Source organism: Panthera leo, chromosome E2 (assembly GCF_018350215.1).
Source record: "Panthera leo isolate Ple1 chromosome E2, P.leo_Ple1_pat1.1, whole genome shotgun sequence".
NCBI classification, from domain to species: Eukaryota; Metazoa; Chordata; class Mammalia; order Carnivora; family Felidae; genus Panthera; species Panthera leo.
This window is the reverse complement of record NC_056693.1, coordinates 16,242,979-16,270,920: the sequence shown is the minus strand read 5'-3', so window position 1 is coordinate 16,270,920 and position 27,942 is coordinate 16,242,979. Positions and strand designations below refer to the sequence as shown.

The following is a 27,942-nucleotide window of genomic DNA, read 5'->3' as shown; positions in this document are numbered from 1 at the left end:
TTTCATTCAGGAACACTGCAATAGGGGAGAAGAACTTCAGCATAGAACCAGGCTCAGTTCCAAATACAGAAAGAACAAATAGGGTTTATATGCAATGGCAAGTTGGTGGGATTGGGGGAAGTCAGTGGATGGAAAATTAAGAGGAGACATCAAAGGTAAGGGGAAATTCTTGCTGGACTGACCAAGAGAGTTCTTGATATCAGATATCGCATGGGTGGATGAAGACTTTAATTAGATATTAAGAGTAATGAGATATCAAGAGCTCTGGCTAAACTGAGTTGACAGAATTCTTGCTAAAACTGGGTAATGCAAAGACAAACACTGAAGCCAAAAGTTGAATCCTAGTTGAGAAGAGAGTCCAGAGGAGCCTAACTAAAATTTGGTCAAGGAGGAAGTATTTGACAGTCAATATATTTTTTTCTTTTCTTTTCTTTTCTTTTTTTTTTTACATTTACTTATTTTTAAGAGACAGAGAGAGACAGAGCACAAGTGGGGGAGGGGCAGAGAGAGAAGGAGACACAGAATCCGAAGCAGGCTCCAGGCTCTGAGCTGTCAGCACAGAGCCCCACGCGGGGCTTGAACTCACAAACCCTGAGATCACGACCTGAGCCGAAGTCAGACGCTTCAGCAACTGAGCCACCCGGGTGCTCCAACAGTCAAAATTCTGAACAAAGCAGCATTCTTCCCCACCCCCAGACCCTGGAAGATCTGGAAGGTGCACCCAAGTCAAGATCTTGATAAATAGAGGTATGTGGAAACAAGAGGGGGAAGTTCTTGAAATGAGAACCAATCTTTGGAGAATAAATCCTCCGATCCCCATCCCATCAAGAAACCTCTAGTAGCTAAGGCTGGAGAGTTGGACAAAAGGAGTGTGGCTAGTAGGGTTGAGCGATTTGCTGTTTATAATGTGAAATTGGGCACTGTTACTTTCAGAAGAAGTCAAGCACTTTTTTTTTTTTTTTTTTTTTTTTTTTTTTTTTTTTTTTAAGGCTCTAGAACATTTAATAATTGGGTTGCTTCAGTGGGGAAATGTACTAGGTAAGTGTTCTTTGGATAACTGTGATTGGCTACTTGACCAATACATCAAACAGCTCTTCCCTGGATCTGATTATCAGTGCAGGATAGAGATCATCTTGGACATTTCATACTAAATGCTAGAAATTTAAGATACTCCATTCTTGACTGGCATAATATACCTTCAAGAGAAACTTTGAGGGCACCTGGGTGGCTCAGTCGGTTAAACATCAGACTTTGGCCTAGGTCATGATCTCGCGGTTCTTTAGTTCAAGCCCCATGTCAGCCTCTGTGCTGACATCTCAGAGCCTAGAGCCTGCTTTGGATTCTGTGTCTCCCAGTCTCCCTCAGCCCCTCCCCACTCTCACTCTGTGTGTGTGTGTGTGTGTGTGTGTGTGTGTGTGTGTGTGTCTCAAAAATAAGCATTAAAAAAATTTTTTTTTAAAGAGGAAGTTTGTGTACGACTATCTCTTCAAATGTCAGTAATTGATCATAGGAAGACTTTTTGTCCCTTATTTACTTTTCTTATGTCATACCACCAAGTCCAACACTGGTTTGAGTCTAGTCATCTCCAGTAGAGTAGGACAGTGGTCCTCAAAGTATTCCCACAAGTAAGCGGTTGTACTGCTAAAACAAATTGTGGTTAGGACTATGTCCATCAGGATATAGTAAAAAAAAGCAGAACTATACTGGTAATTTCAAACAATATTTAATTACAGGAAATTGATTATACAATGTTGGATGACTGAAAGAGCAAAAAGGGGACAGATTTGTAACTTCAAGAAACAGCTAACACCATAGAGCTTAGGGAACAAAGGAGAGAGGAAGGATTTACCAGAACCTAAGAGTTTGGAAGAGGAGTCTGTTAACATGGCTGTTAACTGGGTTTAGCAGTCTGGTGCTGAGAAAGCAAAAAGAATTTGCAGGTAAGCTATAGCCCTCCTCTACTGCTAGAGATACTGAAAGAACTGGAAAACAGAAGTGAGTTCCTTCTCCCTTTCCTCTTTTCTTCTCCCTACTGAGCCTACCAGTCTCCCTTTAATGCCTCCATTGGCAAACTATAACAGTAGCAAGGGAGACTGGGACATCTTTGTCAAAGTCCCAGCTCCAGCATCTCAGAATAGAGAAAGGCATGCTTGAAGCCAAAACTATGACAGGGAAATTATCAGTCTATGATCCTTTTTAAATTTTCTGGAAAATAAATTAATTCATATAATTTTTCATGTTACTTTTTCTTCGTAGAAAGTTTTCTTAACATTGTCACTACTTCCTTATAAAGGAATCCTATTAAATAACAAAAAATGGTGCATATTTAGTAATAGTATCTTAATAACAAAGCAATTCAAATTCTGAAATAGCTATCAGTATATAACATGTAGCTATTTGGATGAACTCATGTTTTTACCTATTTTGTTGTAATTTTGATAATAAATATTGATTTATACATTTTCTAACTTTGTGTCATCTAATATAAATATTTCATGGTGAACCACTAATTGCCCCCATGACTTAACAGTTCACAATATCCTAATAAGTGTGAAATTCATGGTATGTGATTTTTTAAAAATAAACTTAGATTATATTAGTTATTTCTTTTTTAAATTGAGATATAATTGATATATAATATCATTTTCAGGTGTACAACATAATGATTCAATATTTGTATATATTGTGAAATGATCACCACAATAAGTGTAGTCAACATCCATCACTATACATAGTTACAAAAGTTTTTTTTCTTGTGATAAGAACTTTTTAACTCTTAGCAACTTTCAAATATGCAATACAGTATTAACTATAGTCACCATGCGGTACATTACATCCCCATGATTTATTTATTTTATAATTGAAAGTTTGTACCTTTTGACCCCCTTCACCTATTTCTTTTTAAGTTTTACTTAAGTAATATCTAAACCACATGGGGTTCTAACTTACGACCCGGAATCAAGATCTGCATGCTTCTCCAACTGAGCCAGCCAGGTGCCCCTTCACCCATTTCACCTAGATTGCATACCCCACCTCTGGCAACCACCAATTTGTTCTGTATCATTCATGTGTTTTTTTTTTAATTAAAAAAATTTTTTAAACCCCAGTGTGAGGCTTGAACTCATGACCCCAAGATCAAGAGTTGCATGCTCTACCTACTGAGCCACCCAGCTGCCCCTCTTTGATGTGTTTAGGTTTTTTTCTTTTTTTAGCTTTTTCTTATTTGAAGGCAGTCATTCTGAATTGAGAATAAAATCAAATTTAGAATGAAGAAGCCAAGAAAGATTTCTTGTGTTAGTTATTTTGATTGACCACCCATATTCTTTTTTTTTTTAATATATGAAATTTATTGTCAAATTGGTTTCCATACAACACCCAGTGCTCATCCCAAAAGATGCCCTCTTCAATGCCCATCACCTACCCTCCCCTCCCTCCCACCCCCCATAACCCCTCAGTTTGTTCTCAGTTTTTAAGAGTCTCTTATGCTTTGGCTCTCTCCCACTCTAACCTCTTTTTTTTTCCCTTCCCCTCCCCCATGGGTTCCTGTTAAGTTTCTCAGGATCCACATAAGAGTGAACACATATGGTATCTGTCTTTCTCTGTATGGCTTATTTCACTTAGCATCACACTCTCCAGTTCCATCCACGTTGCTACAAAGGGCCGTATTTCATTCTTTCTCATTGCCACATAGTACTCCATTGTGTATATAAATCACAATTTCTTTATCCATTCATCAGTTGATGGACATTTAGGCTCTTTCCATAATTTGGCTATTGTTGAGAGTGCTGCTATAAACATTGGGGTACAAGTGCCCCTGTGCATCAGTACTCCTGTATCCCTTGGGTAAATTCCTAGCAGTGCTACAGCTGGGTCATAGGGTAGGTCTATTTTTAATTTTTTGAGGAAACTCCACACTGTTTTCCAGAGTGGCTGCACCAGTTTGCATTCCCACCAACAGTGCAAGAGGGTTCCCGTTTCTCCACATCCTCGCCAGCATCTGTAGTCTCCTGATTTGTTCATTTTGGCCACTCTGACTGGCTTGAGGGACCACCCATATTCTTTACACTAGAATGGTTTTCTCTAATCCCGCCTAGGGACGGATAAAGCACAATTTTACCAGGGCTTACTTAGCACTGCCTATTGGGGCATTTGTAAAGAATCCAGACCCTACTATTAATGCTAGTGAAGAATCTTCTCACACCATAATTCATGAATGTCAAATCCAGATAAATAAAAAACCCATGGCTGACTTCTGGGGAATGTCTAAGATCCAAACACTGTGCAATTTCCTTTATAAATGTTATTTCATTTGTTCTTCACAATAGTACAAATAAATATTCCTATCCAATTTTTCAGTTGGGGGACTCAGGAGTGTGACAACTTGTAAAAGTTGAGATAGCTGGTATGAGATAGGAGTCAACCTCATTTACTTCTCTTTAGCATCACGTGTCTGTGATGGTACACCTTGATACATCATTTACTAAACTTGATCTTCTTTTATCAGAGTAGTGGTCTTTCAAATGTTTTGCTACCTTCCCCTTACAACAGTTTCAAAAACTAATGTATCCCCTTTTACATTATTGACATCTACAGTATTTTCTTTATAAGTTTAAATGATTCAAAGATACCATTGTAGCATATTTTCTATACCAATATCAATTAAACATACATAAGCTTTTTTAACGTTTGGAAAGTGTGCACTGTGCCTTTTTCTTGAAATCGTTTCCATTCAACTTTCACCACTGAATTTTGTCTTAATGCAATAATTGCCTATCCTTAAAAATCTTTTACTAATCATCTTGATTTACTTCTCTGCAGCAAAAATGAAATTTTAATTTTTCCCTGTGACCAAAACACTCTATAAGTGTCAAAAAGATTTTTAAAGATTCGGTTAATACAATTATCAGTATCTAGTAACAAATATATTTTACATTTTAATAATTATTAAGCATACAAAGGGTCACAGTTTGGCCCTCATTTGGCCAAGCCCCTTTCCTTCCTGGTGAGAAATCGAGATGCAAAGACACATTCGTGTCCAGAGCGTGAAACCTCCTTTAGACCGTGCTCAGGGTATCTGCGAATTTTCCACTCAAGTAGCTTCAAGGCTGCTACCAGAGTCTGTGCCTCTTCTGTGTCCAAAGCTCCCTCCCTCCATCTGTCCTCTGGAAGGTCAATGTGCTGCCTATGTGCACAAGGTGGCCAAGTGGTAGCTACATGGTGAGACTAGACAGCTTAGACATACAATCTGGAGTGCCCACAAATGTGAACATGAGGCCCCTTTTTGGTGTGGGACAAAGGTGGAGATGGTTAAGAGAAGGGAGCTGGCTGGCGACTTCTACTTGTATGTTGACCCAGGTCTCTAAATGTCAGTGGCAGGTTTGCTTCCTCTACAATCTGTTTGGACACCACTGATTTTGTTAAGATAGGGTGCTTTGAATTAGGGAAGTAAATGTTGGAGGCAATGAAAAATGGTCAAAATGATACAATTTGAGTGTAGAAGTAACAGGAGTGGCTGGCTGATGCTTGGATGTGAATAGGAAGGAAAGAAGTTAAATACAATGCTTAAATTTTCATCCCGAACATCTACATGAATGGTAGTTTCATTTACTAAGATGGTAAACAGTGACTATGTAGGGTGAGGTCATGTTAAGTTTGAGATACTTGTTGAATGTTAAAGAAGTGATATCAAGTAGGCATTTAGACGTGGATGTAGCTCAGTGGAAAGGTTGGCAGTTGGAGTAAGAATGTGGGAATTTCAATTAAGATGCTTTTAGCTGGAAGTTATATAATGCCCAAGTGGAAGTGGCTTTTACAATAAAGGTATTTATTTCTCCACTTGGCAAAACGTTCAGTTGGCTTAGCAGCTGAATGATTATATCAAAAGTACTTTATATCATTTATTTTCATAGTAGATACCTTTTATCAAATGCAGTTGGTTGAGTAATTGCAAAATTACTCAATTTAGTGTGAAATTTAGTGTGAAATCATGAAAAAATGATACGTGCCAAAACCATTTGAGTTTTATCCTAAAATATTTAAATGCATTTACCTGTATTTTGATGTATCACAAGGAATTTATATGACTTTCTTCTTCTCTCAAGAGCCTTCCAGCTTTTTTTAACCTAATTTTCATTGCAGCTTCTGCATGTTGGCTGAGAGAACCTAATTCTTGCAGTATCTATTTCTTGTTGGCTTTGGCACATCAGCCCACAGCCAGACATTCTGATGCCTTGAGTCCAAATCCAAAAGGGGAAGAGCATATGGGGAGGGGAGGGAATAGAAGTGATTGAGGGAGTTATACTTCCCTGAGTGAACTGTTTTGTGTAGTTTAGACTTTTAGAAATGTTAGTGTTTCACATATTAAAAGAGTAGATAAAATTAACAAATATTAGTTTTCTGTTGTTATACAAACAATTACTACAGACCCATTTATTATCTCAATTTCTGTGGGTCAGGAATCTGGGCTTAGCTGGCTCTTCTACTCAGGGTCTTAACAAAGCTGAAGTTAAACTGTCAGGCGGGCTGCAGTCTCATCAGTAGGCTTGACAAGTAAAGGGTTAGCTTCCAAGCTCTTTTAGGTAGTTGGCAGAAATAGTTTCTTTGTGACTATAGAATTCAGGGCAGTCTGTTTGCAGTGCCTGTGTGGCTCAGTCAGTTAAGCATCTGACTCGATCTCAGCTCAGGTGTTGATCTCAGGGTCGTGAGTCAAGCCCCACATTGGGCTCTGTGCTGGATGTGAAACCTACTTTTAAAAAGAATAGAAAGAAAAAATAATTTATGGCAGTTTGTTTCTTCAAAGCTAGCAATAAAGAGAAAATCTTTGATTCTCAGAGTCTCTCTTTTTTTTTAATTTTTAAATGCTTATTTATTTTGAGAGAGAGTGGGGGAAGGGACAGAAAGAAGGGAGAGAGAGAATCCCAAGCAGGCTCCACACTGTCAGCACAGAGCCCAACACAGGGCTCTTTTTTTAAAGTTTTTATTTATTAAGAAAGAGAGAAAGAGTGAGTGGGGAAGGGGTAGAGAGAGGGGGAGAATCCCAAGCAGGCTCTGCATTGTCAGCAAAGTGGGGCTTGAACTCATGTACAATGAGATTATGACCTGAGCCAGAAGTTGGACGATTAACTGATTGAGACACCCAGGTGCCCTGACTGAGGCCCTCTTAAAGTGTTTACCAGATTAGGTGAGCCACCTAGTATAATTTCCCTTTCCCCTACATAGTCAACTGATTAGGAACCTTAATTACACTTGCAAAATCCCTTCACTTTTGCCATACAATTTAACATAAAAACAAGAGTGATATCCCATAATCTTTACCATATTCTGTTGGTTAGAAGCTGCTCATAGTCCCACCCACACTCAAGGGGAGGGGATTACTCAACAGTGTGGTTATTAGGAGTGAGAATCATGGGAGACACCCTAAATGTGTTCACAACAGCAAAGATGAAGAGAACCCTAAAACTAAACACAAACAGAAATCAAATGAATAACATAACCACAGTGAAGGGTGGAAAAAGAACTAACCCAAGTAATTCAAATGTAGTAAGTAATTTGTCCTCAGGCCAAAGACAAAAAGATCTACAAAAATAATGAATTCCAATGAGTAGGTATGCTTATCACAATTGTATGCATTAGCAATTCTGAAACTACTTAATATGTATTCCAAGAATGAGCAAATAAGTAAATATATGATGGATAATGAGAACCAGGTTTTTCACTATAAGAAAATGGAGTTACAGGGACACCTGGGTGGCTCAGTCGGTTAAGCATCCAACTTCGGTTCAGGTCATGATCTCATGGTTTGTGGGTTTGAGTCCCGCATTGGGCTCTGTGTTGACAGCTAGGACCCTGGAACCTGCTTCAGATTCTGTGTCTCCCCCTCTCCCTACCCCTCCCCCGCTCATGCTGTCTGTCTCTCTCAAAAATAAACAAACGTTAAAAAAAGAAAGAAAAGGGAGTTACAGATGTGGAAAGGAAGGTTAGAATAAACATTGTGATGTTGGATTGAAATTGGAAGTATCCATATGAACTGATTTTTTTTTTCAGATATAAACAGGTATTTGTGTACACACACACACACACACACACACACACACGTAAATTTCCTAGCTCTGTCAGCAGAGATGGTCTAAGACCAATGAGCACACCTATTACCTAGGTCTTGGTTCCTAAATATCATTCTCCACTGAAAGCAACTATAATTTCTTAGAGAAATGGTGAATTCCAGGGCCAGGGCTGAGAAAGTACAAAATGAGCCTTTACTATCTGTCAGAAATTAAGGAGATGCTTAATGAATGATGGAAACATGTCAGCAAGACACAAGAGGCCAGCTTGAAGGGGCTCCCATTGGCCAAATCTAAGAAACTTTGAGTTAAAGGGTACATAGTACTCATACCCCCATGGTCACCCAATTCATTACTCAGTGGCAACCCATCAGCCAAGATCCCTCAAGAAACCAGAATTCTGTATTTTCTCGGATTTTTGTTTGTTGATCTTGTACTCTATAACTTTGCTCAATTTGTTGATTAGCTTTATCAGTTTGAGTTCACTTGGATTTTCTATATATAAAATGATGCCTGTAAATAGAGATGGTTTTACTTATTCCTTTCCAATTTAGATGCTTTGTATTTATCTTTCTTACCTAATTGTTCTGACTGTGGCTTCCAGTACTTGAATAGGATGCTCTATTCACAAAACAAGAATATCAAGATGAAAATGAAAAAGTGAGTATAGCAAATACTACCAAAAAAGGCAAATGCAAACAGTACTGAGAACGGACTAATTAGAAGCACTGAATGGGACCTTGGGTTGCTCAATGGTTTTAAAAGAGAAAATCCATCAAGAAGAAATTTTATTAATTTCTGTAGATCTAAATAAAATAGCCTTGAAATGTATTAAGCAAAATTTGATGGCAATACATGGAGAAATGTTTCTTAACATGACCATAAATTTATTTACTATTTCACTTACAGAAATGGAAGTGCTAAGTTTTTAAAAATAATTAAGGCTTACTACTTCTTCTGGGGTGAGTACAATGGTGCTTATTCTGTTAATATTACTTGTATCTATATTTACATTACAAATCTAATTTCACATGTTAACATAGAAATAAATATGAAATTAATACAAAACAACAGGAGAATAAGGTAACGATATAGAAAAACATCAACATTTATAACCTTTTGTGTTAATTTTGGTATAATATTGTTAAAATACACATATTCATGTTACATACTTGCTTTTTAAGATACTCATGAAAACTGGGGTGCCTGGGTGGCTCAGTCAGTTAAGCATCTGACTCTCAGTTTCAGCTCAGGTCATGATCTCATTTTGTGAGTTCAAGCCCTATATTGGGCTCTGCACTGACAGTGTGGAGCCTGCTTGGGATTCTCTCTCTCACTGTCTCTCTGACCCTCCCCTATTCTCTCTCAAAATAAATAAACTAAAAAAAAAAAAAAAAAAAAAAGATATATATGAAAATTCAGAGCCTGATTAGATTCAAAACTAAACTTTATGAATTAAACTGGAAGTCCACTCTGGAAAACAGCATGGAGATTCCTCAAAAAATTAAAAATAGAACTACCCTATGACCCAGCAATTGCACTATTAGGTATTTATCCAAAGGAATCAAAAACGCTGATTTGAAGGGACACACGTACCCCAATGTTTATAAAGCAGCGCTATCCACAATAGCCAAAGTATGGAAAGAGCCCAAATGTCCATCCACAGATGAATGCATAGAGAAGATACATACATACATACAATGGAATACTACTTGGCAATCAAAAAGAATTAAATCTCGCCATTTGCAACAATGTGGATGGAACTAGAGTGTATTATGCTAAGCAAAATAAGTCAGAAAAAAACAAATACCATATGATTTCACTCATATGTGGAATTTAAGAAACCAAACAAATAAACATAGGAGAAGGGAAGGAAAAATAACACAAAAACAGAGAGGGAGGCAAACCATAAGAGACTTTTAAATACAGAGAACAAACAGGGTTGCTGGAGGGGAGGTGGGTTGAGGATGGGCTAAATGGGTGATGGGCATTAAGGAGGGCATTTGTTGGGATGAGCACTAGGTGTCATATGAAGTGATGAATCACTGGGTTCTACTCCTGAAGCCAATACTACATCGTATGTTAACTAACTTGAATTTAAATAAATACATTAACATTTTTTAATAAAATAAAATGGAAGAAACTACAAAAATATATTGACTATAATGCTATAAAATTTAAAAAAACCTAAATACTAGGAGAGTGTAAAAATGAATACATCCATCTAGCCATTTGTAGAAATAGTAATTCTTGGCTAAAAGAGAAAATAAAGATAAAAATTATAACTGATTTGACTTTCAGAAGAAAATAAAAAGGAAAAGGTAAAAAAAACCTGAAGTATGATTAAATAAGCTTCAAAAAGCAATTAATAAAAACTAGCTTCAAGATATTAGTAAATATTAACAAAAATTAACAAAATATAAGTTAAAAACACATTGGAAAGATTAAAAGAATAGATTTTAATAAAAAATAGAAAAATTGGCAAGAATATTCAGGAAGAGACATAGCGACAGGCACAGAGATTAAGTAATTATATTATTTAGTTCTAGCAATGAGTATTCCCCAAGATTTGTGTGTTTTGTCTAGATAGAGCAGCATACTTCAATCGTAGGTTTACATCTGCCAGTGGGGGTTAACAAGCATTTCCTTTGCATTTGTGTTATTTGGTAATTTTCTTCTATGCCTAGTTTAATTTTTTTTAAGTTTTTTTTTTTTTTTTAGTAATCTCTACACCCAACATGGGGACGAAATCATGACGCAGAGATGAATATTCTCATGCTCCACCAACTGAGCCAGCCAGGTGCCCCATGCCTAGTTTAAATTATATTAAGTATAATAGTATGTTAGGTAACTTTTTTTTTGGTGTTTAAGTGTGTGTGAAGTATTTTTTGCTGTGAGATATAGACCATAAACATCTAAACGTTTTGTTGTTAAGCTCCACACCCAACACAGGACTTGAACTCATGACCCTGAGATCAAGAGTCGCATGCTCCACCAACTGAGCCAGCCAGGCAACCCCAAACCTGTTTGTTTTTTTTTTAAAGACTTTTATTTTTAAGTAATCTCTACACCCAGTGTGGGGTTTGAACTCACAACCCTGAGATCAAGAATCACATGCTCCACCGACTGAGCCAGCCAGGTACCCCAAAACCATAAACATCTAGAAACAATGCACTTTAAATGAGAAGTAAAGTGCTTCACTTTCACTTGGGTTTGAATATTTTCCACCAAAAAAATTTTTAAAAAATAGATCAGTGAGAAGAGTGGCATTATCTTGTATTTTTGAAAATCTCTTTAATCTTAATATAGCTAGTATTTTATATGTGCTCTTGCATTTAATTTGCTGAGATAAATATTATGACCTCACATGTACAAATTTTAAAAATGGAGATGTATCTTAATGACCTTTTCAGATATTTGTTAATATTATTCTTTGACTATACCAAAGTATACCAAAAGTCAACAAGTGATAATTTTTTAAAGGTTAATGTAATGTGGAATCTGGCCTTTATCTCTTTTTTTTTTTTAAAGATTGGTATTAATTTTAATTTTTGTTTTTGGTTTTTCTTTTCTTTTTTAAAGTAAACTCTATCCCTAAAGGTGGGGCTCGAACTCACAACTCCAAGATCAAGAGCTGCATGCTCTACTGACTGAGCCAGCCGGGTACCTTTATCTTTTAAACTGAAATCCATTTGCCTATCTTATGCTTTAATATCACCATGGATGATTTTGTAGCATCACACACTAATCATTTGGAAAATACTTGTTCAGTGAGTTAGGCAGATCTTCCAAATGTTTACGTATTTCATTATATGGTATTACAAAATCACATTCATTAATATCATCAGCAATCTTGTCACAAAAGACTAAGTAGTGGAAAGCTGTCAAGTTCATGGCGACAGTTGTTTTTCAATATTCTAACTTTTAGTTTGAAAGTCAAATTCACAAAAATTACTACCAGTTTTCTTCATAAAAGCATATAATACATTTCTAGTCTAAATACATCGGTAAATAAGAATATCTTCAGTATGGATTCAACCTGGAAACCAGAGACAGCCCCTGGAAGCAAGCAAAAATGGATACTTCCTCCCAAAACCTAGAGCTAGGACAGTCATGGTCTTTCTCACTTGTAAGCCCTTTTGCATAATAAAACCTTCTTCTACCCACATACTACCTCTGTCTCCATGAATTCATCATTTCCCAAACTTCCCTGAAACTGACTGCTGCTGGGTCCTGCTCTGGGAAAGCAAGATTAAATCAGCAATGGTCTCTGTCAAGTCCCTTGTTCTCAGAAAGTCGGACACATTTTAAGGGGCGAGCTCTATTATTGCTGTTATCTCTAACATCCAGGCTACTGTGTAAGGAGGGTTTAAATATTCTCAGGAAATGACATTAGAATAGTCTCCATTCCTTTATTTCAATCTACTTCTAAGTGCTCCCTCCATCAAGTTACCTGATCTTCCACAACCCACCATCCCCACTAGGGGAAGACAGAGCTCCTGAAAACGAGCCAGTAGTTCTCCTTCAGGCGGACTGGAGAGGTTGACTCTTCCCATTGGGCTCGTGAACATTCCTGTCACACGTAAGTAGCTGTCTCCACTTTGGTGTCTGGTAATGGCTGACTTCTTACTAAAACCACTAGGTGTGACTTCTGGCATCTTGTGAAATAGGACTCTTGACTAAAGATTTCACTACACTCGCTGTACACACAAGGTGTCTATCCTGAGTGTGTCCTCTGATGTCTGATGAGGTTTGATTTCCGACTAAAGCCTCGCCCACACTTCCTACAAATGTAAGGCTTCTCTCCTGAATGTATCCTCTGATGTCTAACGAGGTGTGACTGCCGGCTAAAGCCTTGCCCACACTCCCTGCACACGTGAGGCTTTCCCCCGGAGTGTGCCTTCTGGTGTGTGACGAGAGTTAACTTATCACAAAAGCCCTGCCCACACTCTTTGCACACAAACGGCATATGACCCGAGTGTGCCCTCCTGTGCCTAAAGAGGTTTGGCTTCTGGCTAAACCTTCTACCGCACTCCCTGCACACAAAAGGCTTTTCCCCTGAATGTGTTCTCTGGTGTGAGATGAGGGTTGACTTATCATTGAAGCCTCGTCCACACTCCCTGCACGCAAATGGCTTTTCCCCTGAGTGTGTCCTCTGGTGTGTGATAAGAGTCGACTTCCGGGTAAAGCCTCGCCCACATTCTCTGCACACAAATGGCTTCTCCCCCGTGTGTGACCTCTGGTGTTTGTTGAGGTTTGACTTCAGGCTAAAGCACTGCCCACACTCCAGGCACACATAAGGTTTAACCCCGGAGTGCGTCCTCTGGTGTGTCTTGAGGTTTGATTTCCAACTAAAACGGCGCCCACATTCCGCGCACGCGTAAGGCTTCTCTCCTGTGTGTGTCCTTAAGTGTCTACTGAGATGTGACTTCTGGGTAAAGCACTGCTCACACTCCCTGCACACATAAGGCTTCTCTCCCGAATGTGTCCTCTTATGTCTGATGAGATGTGAATGCTGGCGAAAGCCACGCCCACATTCCTTGCAAACATAAGGCTTCTCCCCAGAGTGTGCCCTCTGGTGTGTGATAAGGTTTGACTTCAGGCTAAAACTCTGCCCACATTCCTTGCACATATAAGGCTTGACCCCTGAATGTGTCCTTTGATGTGTGAAGAGGTTTGACTTCCAAGTAAAGCCTCGTCCACACTCCTCGCACACATAAGGTTTCTCCCCTGAATGTGTCCTGTGGTGTGTGATGAGGTTTGACTTCCAGGTGAAGCCTCGTCCACACTCCTCGCACACATAAGGCTTCTCCCCTGAGTGTGTCCTCTGGTGTGTGATGAGGTTTGACCTCCAGGTAAAGCCTCGTCCACACTCCTTGCACACATAAGGTTTTTCCCCAGAGTGTTTCTTCTGGTTTTTGATGAGGACTGACATGTTGCTAAAGCCCTGTCCCCACTCAGTGTACACGTAAGGTGTCTCCCCTGTATGCATCTTCTGGAGGCTGAGCAGGTTTGACTCCCTCAAAAAGCCTCGCCCAAACTCCCCACATTTGACTGCCCCAAATCTTGAGACTTCTACACCACGCGATCCTTTGTCTGATTCCTCAAGGTCTGTCCTCTGGCCTAGGCTGGGCCCTATATCCAGCACCGTGTTGTCTTCCCTGGACCTGACTGGCTGTTCTTGCAGTGGGCTGGACAACACCTCCCAAGGGCCTCTTCTGCTTACTCTCCTGAACAAGGGCTTGGAGTCTTCTGTCTCTTGAATTTCTGCTTTGTCACTCAAGCAGGCTTGATCAAAGAGTTGTTTCTGCTGCTGTTTCTGATCTTCTGGATAGGGTTTCCCCGGACGGAGATGATTTCCTGCACAGTAACTTGAGAAGAGCTGAGGAAGATGCCTGAGCCACACATGTTGGCTGAGGCCTCGCTGACTAGAGAATGCCAGCGGGCAGGGGGGATAAGGTTCAATTTCTAGCTTTGATCCTGGGGAAAAAAGAATATATTTAGTCAGAGTAGCCATAGGTAGGGTTGCCTGGGCCATTTTACTCTGCCTGTTGGTCATTCATAATATGTTTATATCACAGCATGTCTCCCACTCAGACATCCTTGCATCCATAAAAAATGGCTATTTTTCATTTGAATTTAAACATTACATTTTTAAGTACAGGAGTTAGCAAACTTGTCTAGTAGGCCAAATTCAGCCTGCAACCTGTTTTGGTATGACCCACCAGCTAAAAATGGATTTTGCCTTTCTAGGGGAGGGAAGGAAGGAAGGAAGGAAGGAAGGAAGGAAGGAAGGAAGGAAGGAGAAAGAAAAAGAGAGGGAGAGAGGGAGTGAGGGAGAGAGGGAAAGAGGGAGAGAGTGAGGGAGGGAGGGAGAGAGAGAGGGAGGGGGGGGGAGAAAGGAAGAAAAAGAAGGAAGGAAAGAAGTAGGAAAGAAAGAAAGAGGAAGGAAGGATAAAAGAAAGAAAGAAAGAAAGAAAGAAAGAAAGAAAGAAAGAAAGAAAAGAAAAAAAAGAAAGAAGAGAGAAGGAAGGGGAGGGGCAAGGGAGGGGAAGGGGAGGGGCAAGGGAGGAGAGGAGAGAAGAGAGGAGGAGAGGAAAGGGGAAAGGAAAGGAAAGAAAGAAAAGCAAGCCAATCAACCAACCAATGGGGCACATAACTTGGAAAGCTTAAAATATTTACTAATGTAGCCCCTTACAGAAAAAGTTTTTGACCCTTGTTCTATGGCAATGTGGAAAACTCATACTAAAAACTTATTTTCACAATACCTGACAGACTGCATAGTTTAATTCCAGAAATCAATCAAAAACCTACAATAACTTGAGAAGTGTTTATTCACGAAAAATACTGAACTCCAGATAAGAAAAGTGGGAATCTGTAGCATTGTTGCCTGGAGCTGTTCTCACCCTTCCAATCCCCCAGCTTGGTTGGTGTGGTCGTTATACTAGGACAGGCCATAGAATGATCAGTGCTGCCGCTGCCAGAGGGGCAGTCACTTGATTTGAGCAGGAGGTGAAAAACCAATGCCCAGTGGAACTGTCCATAAATGTGATCTAGGTGGTAAATGAACACGGAAGGCCACCAGGGACTGCTGTCTGAGGTTCAGTCTTGGTTGGGAACAACAACAAAAAAGACTGGTAGACCATCCAGAAATGTAGCAAGGGAAACCTGAAAGTGAGAGAGCCAGGGAAGGGCTTGATAAACTCTCCACACAATCCTGGCTGACTGAAAGGCTGTTTGCAAAAGCAGGGAAGATTGATGTGATTGATGCACATAACCCTGCCTGATAGAGAGGCTACAACCAAGTAAAGAGGAAAACATCAGAGGGGTCAGTGGAAAGAAAAGGCTTGAAAGCTATCTGAACTTAGAGCTCCCCACCCCACACACTCATCCAGTGGCAGAGACAGTAAGCCTTACTGGCTCAAAGTCTTTGAACACAACCTATTGCTAATGTCACAGTTCACTAAGCTCTGCAGACACAAGGTTGAAAACAGGAAGCCAGGATTAAAAATAAACACAAGAATAAAATAACAAATCACACAGAAACATCATCTTCACAGAAAAAGCATATTCCCTGTATTAAGGTTAGAAATGTTTCTAAACCAAAAACAGCAACAACATCTAGGCAGGAAACATGAGATACCAGAAGGGATACAATGCAGTATCTAAAATATCCAGTTTTCAAAGAAACAGGAAAGAGTGACCTATGTGGAGGAAAAAATGTAGCCAACAGAAACTTTGCTGGGTGGCCCAGATGTTGATGTACGAGGGAAAAAGAGCATTCAAGGCTGGTATTATGAATATAATTAAAGAACTAAAAGAAACAGTGTGTAAAAACTTAAAGGAAAGTATGACCACTTAAGAAATAGAAAATCTCAATAAAGAATAAAAACTATTAAAAAGGAGTAAAAGGAAATTCTGGAATTAAAAAGTCAAATAACTGAAATTACAAAATTACTAGAGAGATCCAACAGCATATTTGAGTTGGTAACAGAAACAATGAAGTTGAAGATAAATCTATAGAAATTACCTAAACTGAAGAACAGGTGAAAGAAAGATCGAAGAAAAGCAAAGAGCCCCAGAAACCTGTGGGACACCATCGAATAAACCAATCTATGCGCAACGAGGACACATGAAGGAGACAACAGAGAGAAAGAACAGGAAAAAAATGTCCAAAGAAATAGTAACTAAAAAGTCTGAAATTTGATGAAAAACATTAATCTGCAAATCCAAGAAGCTCAACAAACCCCAAGAAAAACACATCATAGCCAGATTGTTGACTATCAGAAAAAAAAGACAAAGAGAAAATCTTAAAACCAGTAAAAGGAAAATGATTCAACATGCACAGGAGGAAACAGTATGATTAGTGCTAACTTCTCATCAGAAGTAATGGAGACCAAAAAGCAGTGGAGTGATTTATTCAAAGTGCTGAAATAAAGGTTAAAAAGTTAACAAGGAAGGGGACACCTGAGTGGCTCAGTTGGTTAAGCTTCCAATTTCTGCTCAGGCCAGGATCTCATGGTTCATAAGTTCGAGCCTGCATTGGGCTCTGAGCTAACAGTATAGGGGCCTGCTTGGGATTCTTTCTCTCCCTCTCTCTCTGCCCCTACCCCATGTGCATGTATGTGCACACTCTCTATCAAAATAAATTAAAAAAAAAAAAAAAAAAAAGAAAAGAAAAGCTAGCCAGGGAGAATTCTATTCTTACAAAAGTATCCCTCAAAAATGAAATTGATAGGGGTGCCTGGGTGGCTCAGTGGGTTCGGTGTCCGACTTCAGCTTAGGTCATGACTTCACGGTTCATGAGTTCAACTCCTGCATCGGACTCTGTGCTGACAGCTGGGAGCCTGGAGCCTGCTTCGGATTCTGTGTCTCCCTCTCTCTCTGCCCCTCCCATGCTCGCTCTCTCTCTCTCTCTCTCTCTCTCTCTCTCTTAAAAATAAAATTTAAATTTAAAAAAAAGAAGAAAAAAATTGATACAAAGATATTCACAGATTAAAAAGTACTGAGAAAGTATCTATTGCTGGCAAACGTGCCTTACAAGAAATACGAAGTAAGTCCTCCAGGCTGAAAAGAAATGACACCAGACACTAACTCAAATCCACAGGAACAAATGAGGACCATCAACACTGGTAAACATGTAAGTGAATATAAAAGACTATGTCTCTATATTTTTCTCTTTTCTTCTCTTAACTTCTCTAAAGTGCCTAAGATTATCATAAAAGGCCTATAACACCATATTGTGGGCTTTATAAAATATCTATTTTACTGAAACTATTAACTAGATTGTGATAAATTAGATGCATATTTTAATTCCTAGAGCTGCACTAAGAAAATAACTGCAAAAACTCCATATTTGTGCCAAAAGGAAGGGAGAGGAATAAAAAAACCCATGAGACATATAAAAACAAATAGCTAAATGGCAGACTTAATGCAATCAATAATTGTATTAAATATGAACAAACCGAACACTCCAAACAAAAGGCAAAAAAGTTCTTAGTTACACCACCAAAAGCACAATCCATTTAAAAACTGGACATCACTAAAGTGTAAAACTTATGCTTGAAAAGACACCATTGGGGTGCCTGGGTGGCTCAGTCGGTTGAGCAACCGACTTCGGCTCAGGTCATGATCTCATGGTTTGTGAGTTCGAGCCCCATGTCGGGCTCTGTGGGGACAGCTCAGAGCCTGGAGCTTGCTTCGGATTCTGTGTCTCTTTCTCTCTCTCTGCCCCTCCCCCACTCATGCTCTGTCTCTGTCTCAGAAATAAACAAACATTAAAAAAAAATTTTTTTTAAAAGAAAGAAAAGACACCATTAAAGAGAGTGAAAAGCCAAGCCACAGACTTGTCTTCTGAAACTTCATTTTATAGAGTGGAAAGTATGTGAAAATCGTATATCTGATATAGGACTGTGTCTAAAATATATGAACAACTCTTACAAGTGAAAAAGAAGACAAAACAATCCAATTGAAAAATGGGCAAAAGAACTGAATAGCTATTTCATTAAAGAAGATATGTAATGGTTGTAAGCACATGAAAAGATCAACATCATCAGTACTAGGGAAATGCAAATTAAAACCACAGTGAAATACCACTACACATCCACCAGAATGTTTATAATCACAATTAGAGACAATTCCAAGTGCTGACAAGGATGCAGAGAAAGTGAAACTCTAACATCCTGCTAACAGAAAATGTAAAAATAGAAAACGGAAATGTAACATAGAAATGCTAATAGAAATGTACAGCCACTTTGGAAAACAATTTGCAGCTTCTTAAAAAGTTAAATATGAACAAAGCATACAATCCAGAAATTTTATAGCTACTTATCTACCCCAAAATGAAAATGTATGCCCACATCGAGACTGGTACATGATTGTTCTTAGCAGCACTATTCACAATAGCCAGAAGTAGACACCACCCATATATCCATCAACCTGTGAATGGGTAAACAAAATTGCTATATTCATACAATGGAATATTATATGGAAATAAAAAGGAATGGATTCCTGATACATGCCACAACCCGGATGAACTCAAAAACATTATGCCAGATACAAAAAGCTATATATTTTATGATACCATTTATAGAAAAAGTCCAGAAACAGCAAATCTAGAGAGACAGCATATCAGTGGTTCCCTAGGGCTCAGACAGGAGGAAGAATAGATGCAAATGGGCAGAAAGGAACTTTTTGGAACAATGGACTATTCTAAAGTTAAATGGAAGAAATGATCACACAACAATAAACGTTTACCAAAAATAATGCAACTTACAATAAGTAGATTTTATGGTATATAAATTATATCTCAATGAAGTTTAAAAAAAAAAACAGGAACTGTAAGACTGTGTATTTCTAAAGTGTCAGTGTCCAAAAGACAGGAAAGTTACTGAAATGATCTGTATTAAGGGAGATTAAATAGACATGACATGTCAATGTGCTACCTAAACCTGGACTGGATGTTCTGCAGAGTAAAAAAAGGTATTACTATACTCTGGTTTCTCTTCAGATTGCATAAATCTTTCGCCTTTTACTAAAAAAAGATATTACTGCTTCTACTGACAAAATTATAATATGAGAAGTAGATATTAGATAACATTACTGTATCAAAGTTAAATTTATTGACGTTGATAACTACCATGGTTATATGACAACACTGCCCTCCTTAAAAAAATCTTTTAACAAAATGCACATATGAACCTACATGCACACATATATATACATAAATATATCCACATACATCTGGAGAGGGGAGAAGGCGATGGGAGAACAAGTACATAAGATAGCACACAAGCAAATGTAAAATATTAATAGGTAATTTTATGATGCTTTTTTATAATAACATATGCCACATATATTTACACATATGTGTGTGTAGAGGATATAAGGTATTCTTTGTACTAATTTTATTTTTTAATTTTTATTTAATTTTGAGAGAGAGAGAGAGAGAGAGTGGCAGAGAGAGAGGGAAACAAAGAATCCTAAGCAGGCTCTGCACTATCAGCAAGCCCGATGTGGGGCTCGATCTCACAAGCTGTGAGACCATGACTTGAACCGAAATCAAGAGTTGGATACTTAGCCAACTGAGTCACGCAGGTGCCCCTGTACTAATTTTATTTTTGCAAATTTTCTGTAATTTTGAAATAATTTCCAAATCTCAAGTCCAAAATACATATATTGAATTGGTCACAAGAATCCCCTACAGAAAACAATGATGAAACTGGATAAATACAAGAAATAATTACTTAAAGTCACTGGAAAACACTCAAAAGCAACCAGAAACTGGTTGGAGGAGAGAGTTTACACTAAAAAAGCAATGGAAAGGGAAGGGTAAGAATTTCGTTTGTGAGTTTCTTGCTAAAGAGCACTCCTGACACACACAACCACAGCAGTGGAGAAATAGTGATGAAACACCAAAGCCTTATGGGCTCAAGGTACCAGAGGTAAGGATTCAGAGGTGGAACAGAAGCTGCAAATATGTGTTAGGGATACAAGGACATCTATAGTCTTAAATCCTTATACTAGACAAGAAGGAAGGCTGAAACGTAATAATGTTAAGCATCTATCTCAAAAACAGAAAAAGAATAATAAAATAAGCCCAAAGTAAGAAGAGAAAGGAAATATTAAACAGAAGTTCAGACATAAAACATACAATAGACATGATCAACAAAGACAAAAAAAAACAACAACAACAAAAGGCAAAATAAACAGGTAAAACAGTTGTCTATGTATGAAACTCCAAAGAATATACACAGGACAAATTATTGAATTAATTAAACAACAAGGCCACTGGGTATATGATCATTATGATGAAACGAATTTTAGTTACATATTTTAACAAAGAAATTATGCAAATTTAGTTTGTAAAAATATAGCTCTCCAAAAAAATAAGCCTATGTATAAATTTAAAGATGTACATTTACAGAAAGTTATAAAGCTTACCAAAAGGTAGCAATAACGATGTATTAATAAATAAGTGAAGGAATACACACTAAGAGAAAGATTTAATATTGTAAAAGAGGTCAATTTTCTCCAAATTAATATATTAATACATGTATATTAATTAATATATAAATTCAATGCAACTACAACAAAATCCTGACAGGATACTTTATGAAACCTGACAAGTTGATTGTAAAAGTTCAATGGGTAAAGCTACAAAGACACGTGAAGAATAAGATGGGAGGACTTAACCTACCAAACACTAAGACTTACTGTAAAGCTGTAGGAAATGAGGGGCGCCTGGGTGGCTGAGTTGGTTGAACATTTGACTCTTGATTTTGGCTCAGGTCATGATCTCATGTCGGACTCCAGGCTGACAGTGACAGTACAGAGCCTGCTTGTGATTCTTTCTCTCCCTCTCTCTCTCTGCCCCTCCCCTGCACACTCTCTAAGTAAATAAATAAATAAACTTAAAAAAAAAGAGTACCTGTAAAAACTGACAAAATCTGAATCTGATTAAAGTCTGCAGTTTATTTAATAGTACTGTACCAATGTCAACTTCTTGGGTTTTGAAATTGGAGAAAGCTGAGAGAAGAGTAGATGGGAACTTTCTGCATTATTTTTAGATTGAGACTTCTATTATTTCAAAATTAAACAGCTTTTTGAAAAGCATATAGGCAGCCCACAGACTGGAAGAAGATGGACATAATACATTTAACAAAGGATTCATTTCCAGGATTTATTTAAATACTTCTGCCAATGGACAAGAAAGAGAAAAGCAGGCAAAAGATTTGAACAGGCAATTCACAGAATTCAATGCTAATCAACCTATGAACGTTTGAAAAGATGCTCAAACTCCGTGCTAAGCAAATTAAAACTAGTGTGAGATGCCATTTCATACCCAAAGGATGGTCAAAAACTAAAACCTTTTGTGATGGCAACCCTGCAGACTAATGAAACAATTGTTGAGGGCCAGTTGGCATTGCCTAGGCCAAATGGACAAGTGCATGCTCTTTGACTCAGCTACTCTACTCCTGAGCACATATCTTAAAGACACAAATGCTTCTATGCTCAAGGACACCTGTATGATAATGTTTATAGTTGCATTCTTTAATAGCCAAAATTGGTAAAACCACAGATGTCCAACAAAATAAAATGGATAAATGAATTTTGTATTTTAATTATGCATAGACTACAATAAACACGATATAGTAGTGCAAATGAATGAACCAGAACAACCTATATCAACATGGATGAATCTTATAAACTCAGTGTCAGTGAAGAGAGCAAACTACAGAAGGATATACATATTATGATGACGTTAATGTAAAGTTTAAAAATATGCCAAACAACTATAGATAGTTGAGGGATTCATATTTATGAAGCAAAACAAAAAGCCATGCATAGAATTATAAATCCCTAATTTTGAAAAAACACTACTCTTTGGGCAGAGGTGTGGGAAGGTATAGGGTAGAATCTGGGAAAGGGAAATAGGAACTTCAATTGTTTAGGTAATGTTTTATTTTTTAAGCTAGGATGTTGGCTCATGGGAACTTAATCTTCATTACTGAGTAATGCATTTTTTAAACTATGGGAATTGGACATGTAGAGATAATCAATTATGTTTCGCCTAAGAGAAACTGGAAAGTATCTGAAGAGTAGCAGACTTCATATCCATGGGGCAGGTACAGTTTTTAAGATCACGATGAGAGAAAGAAGCCCACGCATGAGGAAAGACTAAACATGACGAAGAAGGAAAGCCAAGTAAGAGGAAGGGAGGCTTCCTGGTAGAGGAAAGAGACAAGGAAACCAAGAAAGTCCCTCCCTCAACTGAAAATGATATTCTGGAAGGGAACTCATGCCAGGCAGACTTACCAACGACCTAGGAGACCCGAGAAGAGCTTCTTTCCTGTACCCGAGAGATGCGTCCTCCTTCCCTATCTGTCAAGCTGCAGATGGTCCCATCTTCCCTGTGTCATACTTACCTGGACAGAGGACCAGCGGACATCGTTTCTCCTCAATCCAGGGCTCTTCTCCTTGCTCCAGCTGAGAAATGAGTTTTGGTTTGGAAAATGGAATTTCTGTTCACAGGGGGAAAAAAACAAACAAGGAGATTTTTGGTTATGGGCTCAAGGGGCCATTCCAGAACTCAGAGCCAAAATGGGGAGGGAAACCCAAAAGGTGGTACAAAGGACCTATAACAGTGAACTCTCAGGGTGCCTGGGTGGCTCAGTTGTTTGAGCATCAAACTTCGGCTCAGGTCACGATCTCACGGTTCGTGAGTTCAAGCCCCACATTGGGCTTTGCACTGACAACCTGGTTGGGATTCTCTGTCTCCCTCTCTCTCTGCCCCTCCCCTGCTCCCCCTCTCTCAAAAATAAACAAACATTTTAAAAAAACCATTAAAAAATAGTGAACTCTCTACAGAAGAAGAGTTGAGTAAGTAAAGGTGACTCTAATCAGAAAATCAGCATATTAATACTTGGTGAATGAAAATCTCCTAGGTTTCAAACAACATAAAGTAAAAAGAGAGGAGAGCCCCCAGACTTGAGAAAGAGGACTGGAAACACAGTATTATATGCAACATGAGTAAATCCACCTGTTTCTAATTCTAATAAATCCAGATTTACCCTGAGGGAAAATGTAAATTATTGTTTTTAAGCCCAACCCTAGGACAGTTGCTTCATGGTAGGCTTTCCTCATGGTGTGTAGAAAATACTCTGTGGGACAGATTTTAAGTGCTAAGGGAAGCCATCCTTACCTAGTGAGACCAGGTGGTTGTAGGTCTCCAGCATCACTTCCCTGTGCAGGGTCCTCTGGGCAGGACTCAGCAAACTCCATTCCTCTCGGGTGAAGTCCACAGCCACATCCCTGAATGCCACGAATGCCTTTAACACAAAACACACTGCTGCTCATCCAGGAGTTCGCCTTGCTCACAACTCAGGATGAGGAATGAAAAGGCTTCCCTGTGGGAGGCAGAGATTTCTAAACCCTACTTTGTAAATGAAGGGTAACAGGATATGCCACTATGCCATTTTGACGTAAGTATTATTTTTTATTAATGTTTATTTTTGACAGAGAGGGAGACAGAGTGTGAGCAGAGGGGCAGAGAGAGAAGGAGACAGAATCCGAAGCAGGCTCCAGACTCCAAGCTGTCAGCACAGAGCCGGATGCATGGCTCAAACCCACTGTGAGATCGTGACTTGAGCCAAAGTCGTGTGCTCAACCGACTGAGCCACCCAGGAGCCCCTGAAATAAGTATTATTTTGAGCTGAAGGAAACTGAGCAGAAGCAGATACAAGAAAAGCTCTCTGCACTCCTCCTATCTTCCTAAAAGAAGAACATAAATTTGTGAGGGTATTCCCCTCCCTCCCCCCCAACCAGGAAGAATAGAAGTTAGTCACTGGAAACAATTTATCAGCCAGGAGATGGCACCAGAGGAATTTATACAACAAACCTTACTAACTAGCCCCTACCTTCCATCAGTTCTCCCATGTATTTACCTCCCCACAACTTGCCACCCTGGAAACTCAAAATCCTTTTCCTTGGTCTTGTCACATCTCTAAAAAGTTACTGTTCTTTTGTTAAGATGCTATATGAGCCCAAGTTCTAACCACCCCTTTGAGTTACTCAACACTGAATATTCCCATGTGTAGGTATGAGGTACATATTAATAAACTTCTGTTTTTCTCTTGTTAATCTGTCTTTTTGTCAGTGTAATTTACAAGGCCCTGGCCAATGAACTCAAAACAGGTAGAGGAAAACTGATTTTTTTTCCTTCCCCTATATGACCTTAGTGCCAAGGGTTAAAAGACCATTATTCTGGGGACACCTGGGTGGCTCAGTTAAGCTTCTGACTGTAGATTTTGGCTCAGGTCATGATCTCACGGTTTGTGAACTCGAGCTCCACATCAGGCTCTGCACTAACAGTGTGGAGCCTGCTTGATTCTCTCTTTCTCCCTCTTTCTCTGTTCCTCGCCTGCTTGTGCTCTCTCTCTCTCAAAATAAATAAATAAAAGACCATTATTCTCCTATCTTTATCCAGCTGGCACCATTTGTGCACCTATTACTGCCAACATCTTAGACTAGCTGCTATGGGGAATAAAAGCAAAATACAAGTCCCTTCACATTGGGAGCTTTAAATCTAGGTAGAAAGAAGAGGAAGCCATCACAGGCACAAACTTAAACAATAAAAAATAATCATCTTACTGAGTTTGAAGGATATTAGAGACTACTTGATCTAAGCATTTATGTTCTACCTGCTTGAAGCAGCTGAGTGTCTTGAGGGGGTGAATACCAACCAACAGGGGTATTGGTTGCGTATTTGTAGCAGGACCCATCCCTCCCTCTCCCTCACACTGCCACTGCCCTGATGTGGCCTGAAGAGTGCAAGTGGGTGGTTGGGAAGACCGTGGACTCAGATCACACTGTCCCCAACTAGATTTGGAACTCACCTGTCCCCAACTAGAGTACTCTTCAGCCAATTAGTTAACCTATCAGCACTTCCGTTTCCTCTGTGAACCAAGAAAAACAGCATTTATCTTACTGGATTATGCTGAGGATCAGAGAAGTTGGTAAATGTAAGGATTCAAGACAAATGTCTGCTGCACACAGTGAGTGCTCCAGAGAGGAATTCCCTGGCCATTCTATGAAAATTCTTCCTTCTCATTCAGGTTCTTATTCCCCTCTCCTGCTTTAATGTATCCCCTTCACTCTAGATAACGCACATGTTACTCATATTTATTTTCTGACTCTGTGCTAGACTCTAAGTTCCATATGCATTGTTCACAGGGCTATTGCCCTGGTGCCCAGAACAGAGCCTGCAAACACTAAGCAGTCAAATATTTTTAGATGACTGAATGTGCATTTATTATTATTATTCCCTGAACAAGTTTCAAATGGCCTTCTACTACCTAGAACGCTGTACTTTGGAAGGTGGGAAAATATAATGGCCCTTGGCATGGAAGTACTGGTGAGGTGTCTTGGCTTGGAGGTGTGCAGAAACCAAGCTCCAAGGAGCCTAGTTATCCAGTTCTGAGATTCTTCCTACCCCATCAGTTTTTCTGTCTTTTAAAAAATGGCAAGGGATGCCTGAGTGGCTCAGTGAGTTAAGCATCCAACTTTGGCTCGGGGCATGAGTCTCCCATCAGGCTCTCTGTTGTCAGCTCAAGCTGGCTTTGGATCCTTTGTCTCCCTCTCTCTCTGCCCCACCCCCATCAGCGCTCGCGCTCTCTCTCTAAAATAAATATTTATTTATTATTATTATTTAAAAATTTTTTAAATGTTTATTCATTTTTGAGAGAAACCAAGCACAAGCAGAGGAGGGGCATAGAGAAAGGGAGACATAGAATCTGAAGCAGGCTCCAGGCTCAGAGCTATCAGCACAGAGCCCGACGTGGGGCTTGAGCCCATAGACCACAAGATCCTGACCCGAGCTGAAGTCAGATGCTTTATCGACTGAGCCACCCAGGCACCCCTAAAATAAATATTTAAAAAGGGCAAAACTTGCAGTCCACAGATAGGGTTAGTTTGAGCCATACAAAGCATTAAAAGTTTTATTTATATTACTTATATAATGTATGATTTCACATGAAAATATCAACTTATGAGTCCTGTTAAAAAAAAATCCATAAATCTGACTACTCTGGGCTTTGCACTGCTGCAGGGCCACAGTTGGCTGAACGTGATTCACACTGGGGGTCCATTACCCTAGGCATGTTATTGGCAGGTTGCTGCAACTCCTACCTTATCTGTTTCATTTAGCTACCTGCCTGTTCCCTTTGGTGATTTGACTTTGCATCCTTTCTCAGAACATCATCACTCCTTGAGGGATGATACTGTGTCTCTCCCCTCTCAGGGGACCCTTCCCCAAATTTCCTGTCCCCTATCAGTGCAACTGTTCTATACTGGTTGTAGAATGGCTTTAAGACAGGACCCCACTTTGTCCCCCGCCTACAGTAATCCCAGAACCAGCCCTCCACCAAACTAATGATTATAAATAAAACACAGACAGGATGAATGAGAGCTATGGTTCTTACCCCTCATCCCTAGCTCTTCCTTCCTTCATTCCCTCCCTCCCTTCTTCCTTTCTTCCCTCCTTCCTCCCTTTCTCCCTCTCTCTCCTTCCCTCCCTCCCTCCTTCCTTTCTTTCCTTCCTTCCTTCCTTCCTTCCGAGTGTGAGTAAGGGGAGAGTGGCAGAGGGAAAGAGAGAGAGAATCTTAAGCAGGCTCCATGCTGAGCATGGAGCCCAATGTGGGACTTGATCCCAAGACCCTGACCATGAACTGAGCCCAAATCAAGAGTCAGACGCTCAACCGATTGACTCACCCAGTTCCATAGGGGTGCCTAAGTAAGGGCACCTGGGTAGCTCAGTCTGTTAAGTGTCTGACTCTTGGTTTTGGCTCAGGTCTCATGATCTCAAGGTTCATGAGTTCGAGTCTCACTGTCAGGCTCTGTGCTGGTGTTATGGAGCCTGCTTAGGATCATCTCTCTCAGCTCCTCCCCTGCTCGCTCTCTCTTTCAAATGGATAAATAAACTTAAAAATGAATGAATGAATGAATGAGTGAAGGATCCTAAGTACAGCCATGGCTTAAAATCACTGGGTCAGAGGAATCTCAGGATAGAGAGATGAGACCAGGTTTTATGAGAGGAAGGTATGATCTTGGTCTTAAAGGGCACACAGTATTTTGAAGGGTCAAAGAGAAAGAACAGAGGTGGGCACTCCAGAAAAGACATATAGAATGGGAGGAAATAAAGAATGAAAAGTGACTAGCTATGGGGCTCCTGGGTGGCTCAGTCAGTTAAGCATCTGACTTCGGATGAGGTCATGATCTCGCAGTTCATGAGTTCGAGCCCCACATTGGGCTCTGTGCTGACAGCTCAGAGCCTGGAGCCTGCTTCGGATCCTGTGTTTCTGTCTCTCTCTCTGCCCCTCACCTG

At 39.4% G+C, this 27,942-nt stretch overlaps 1 protein-coding gene across 1 annotated transcript in view; it reads right to left on the bottom strand.

Moving 5' to 3' along the window:
* Positions 1-11,659: 11,659 nt before the first annotated feature.
* LOC122207715 overlaps positions 11,660-27,942 on the bottom strand; it is a 167,244-nt gene continuing 150,961 nt past the window's right edge. The window contains exons 14-16 of the mRNA XM_042917902.1: positions 23,764-23,890; positions 22,988-23,083; positions 11,660-14,540 (exon numbers count right to left, since the gene is read on the bottom strand). Of these exons, the coding sequence (XP_042773836.1) occupies positions 12,778-14,540; positions 22,988-23,083; positions 23,764-23,890 (1,986 nt within the window). The 3' untranslated portion in view covers positions 11,660-12,777. The remainder of the gene's footprint in view (positions 14,541-22,987; positions 23,084-23,763; positions 23,891-27,942) is intronic.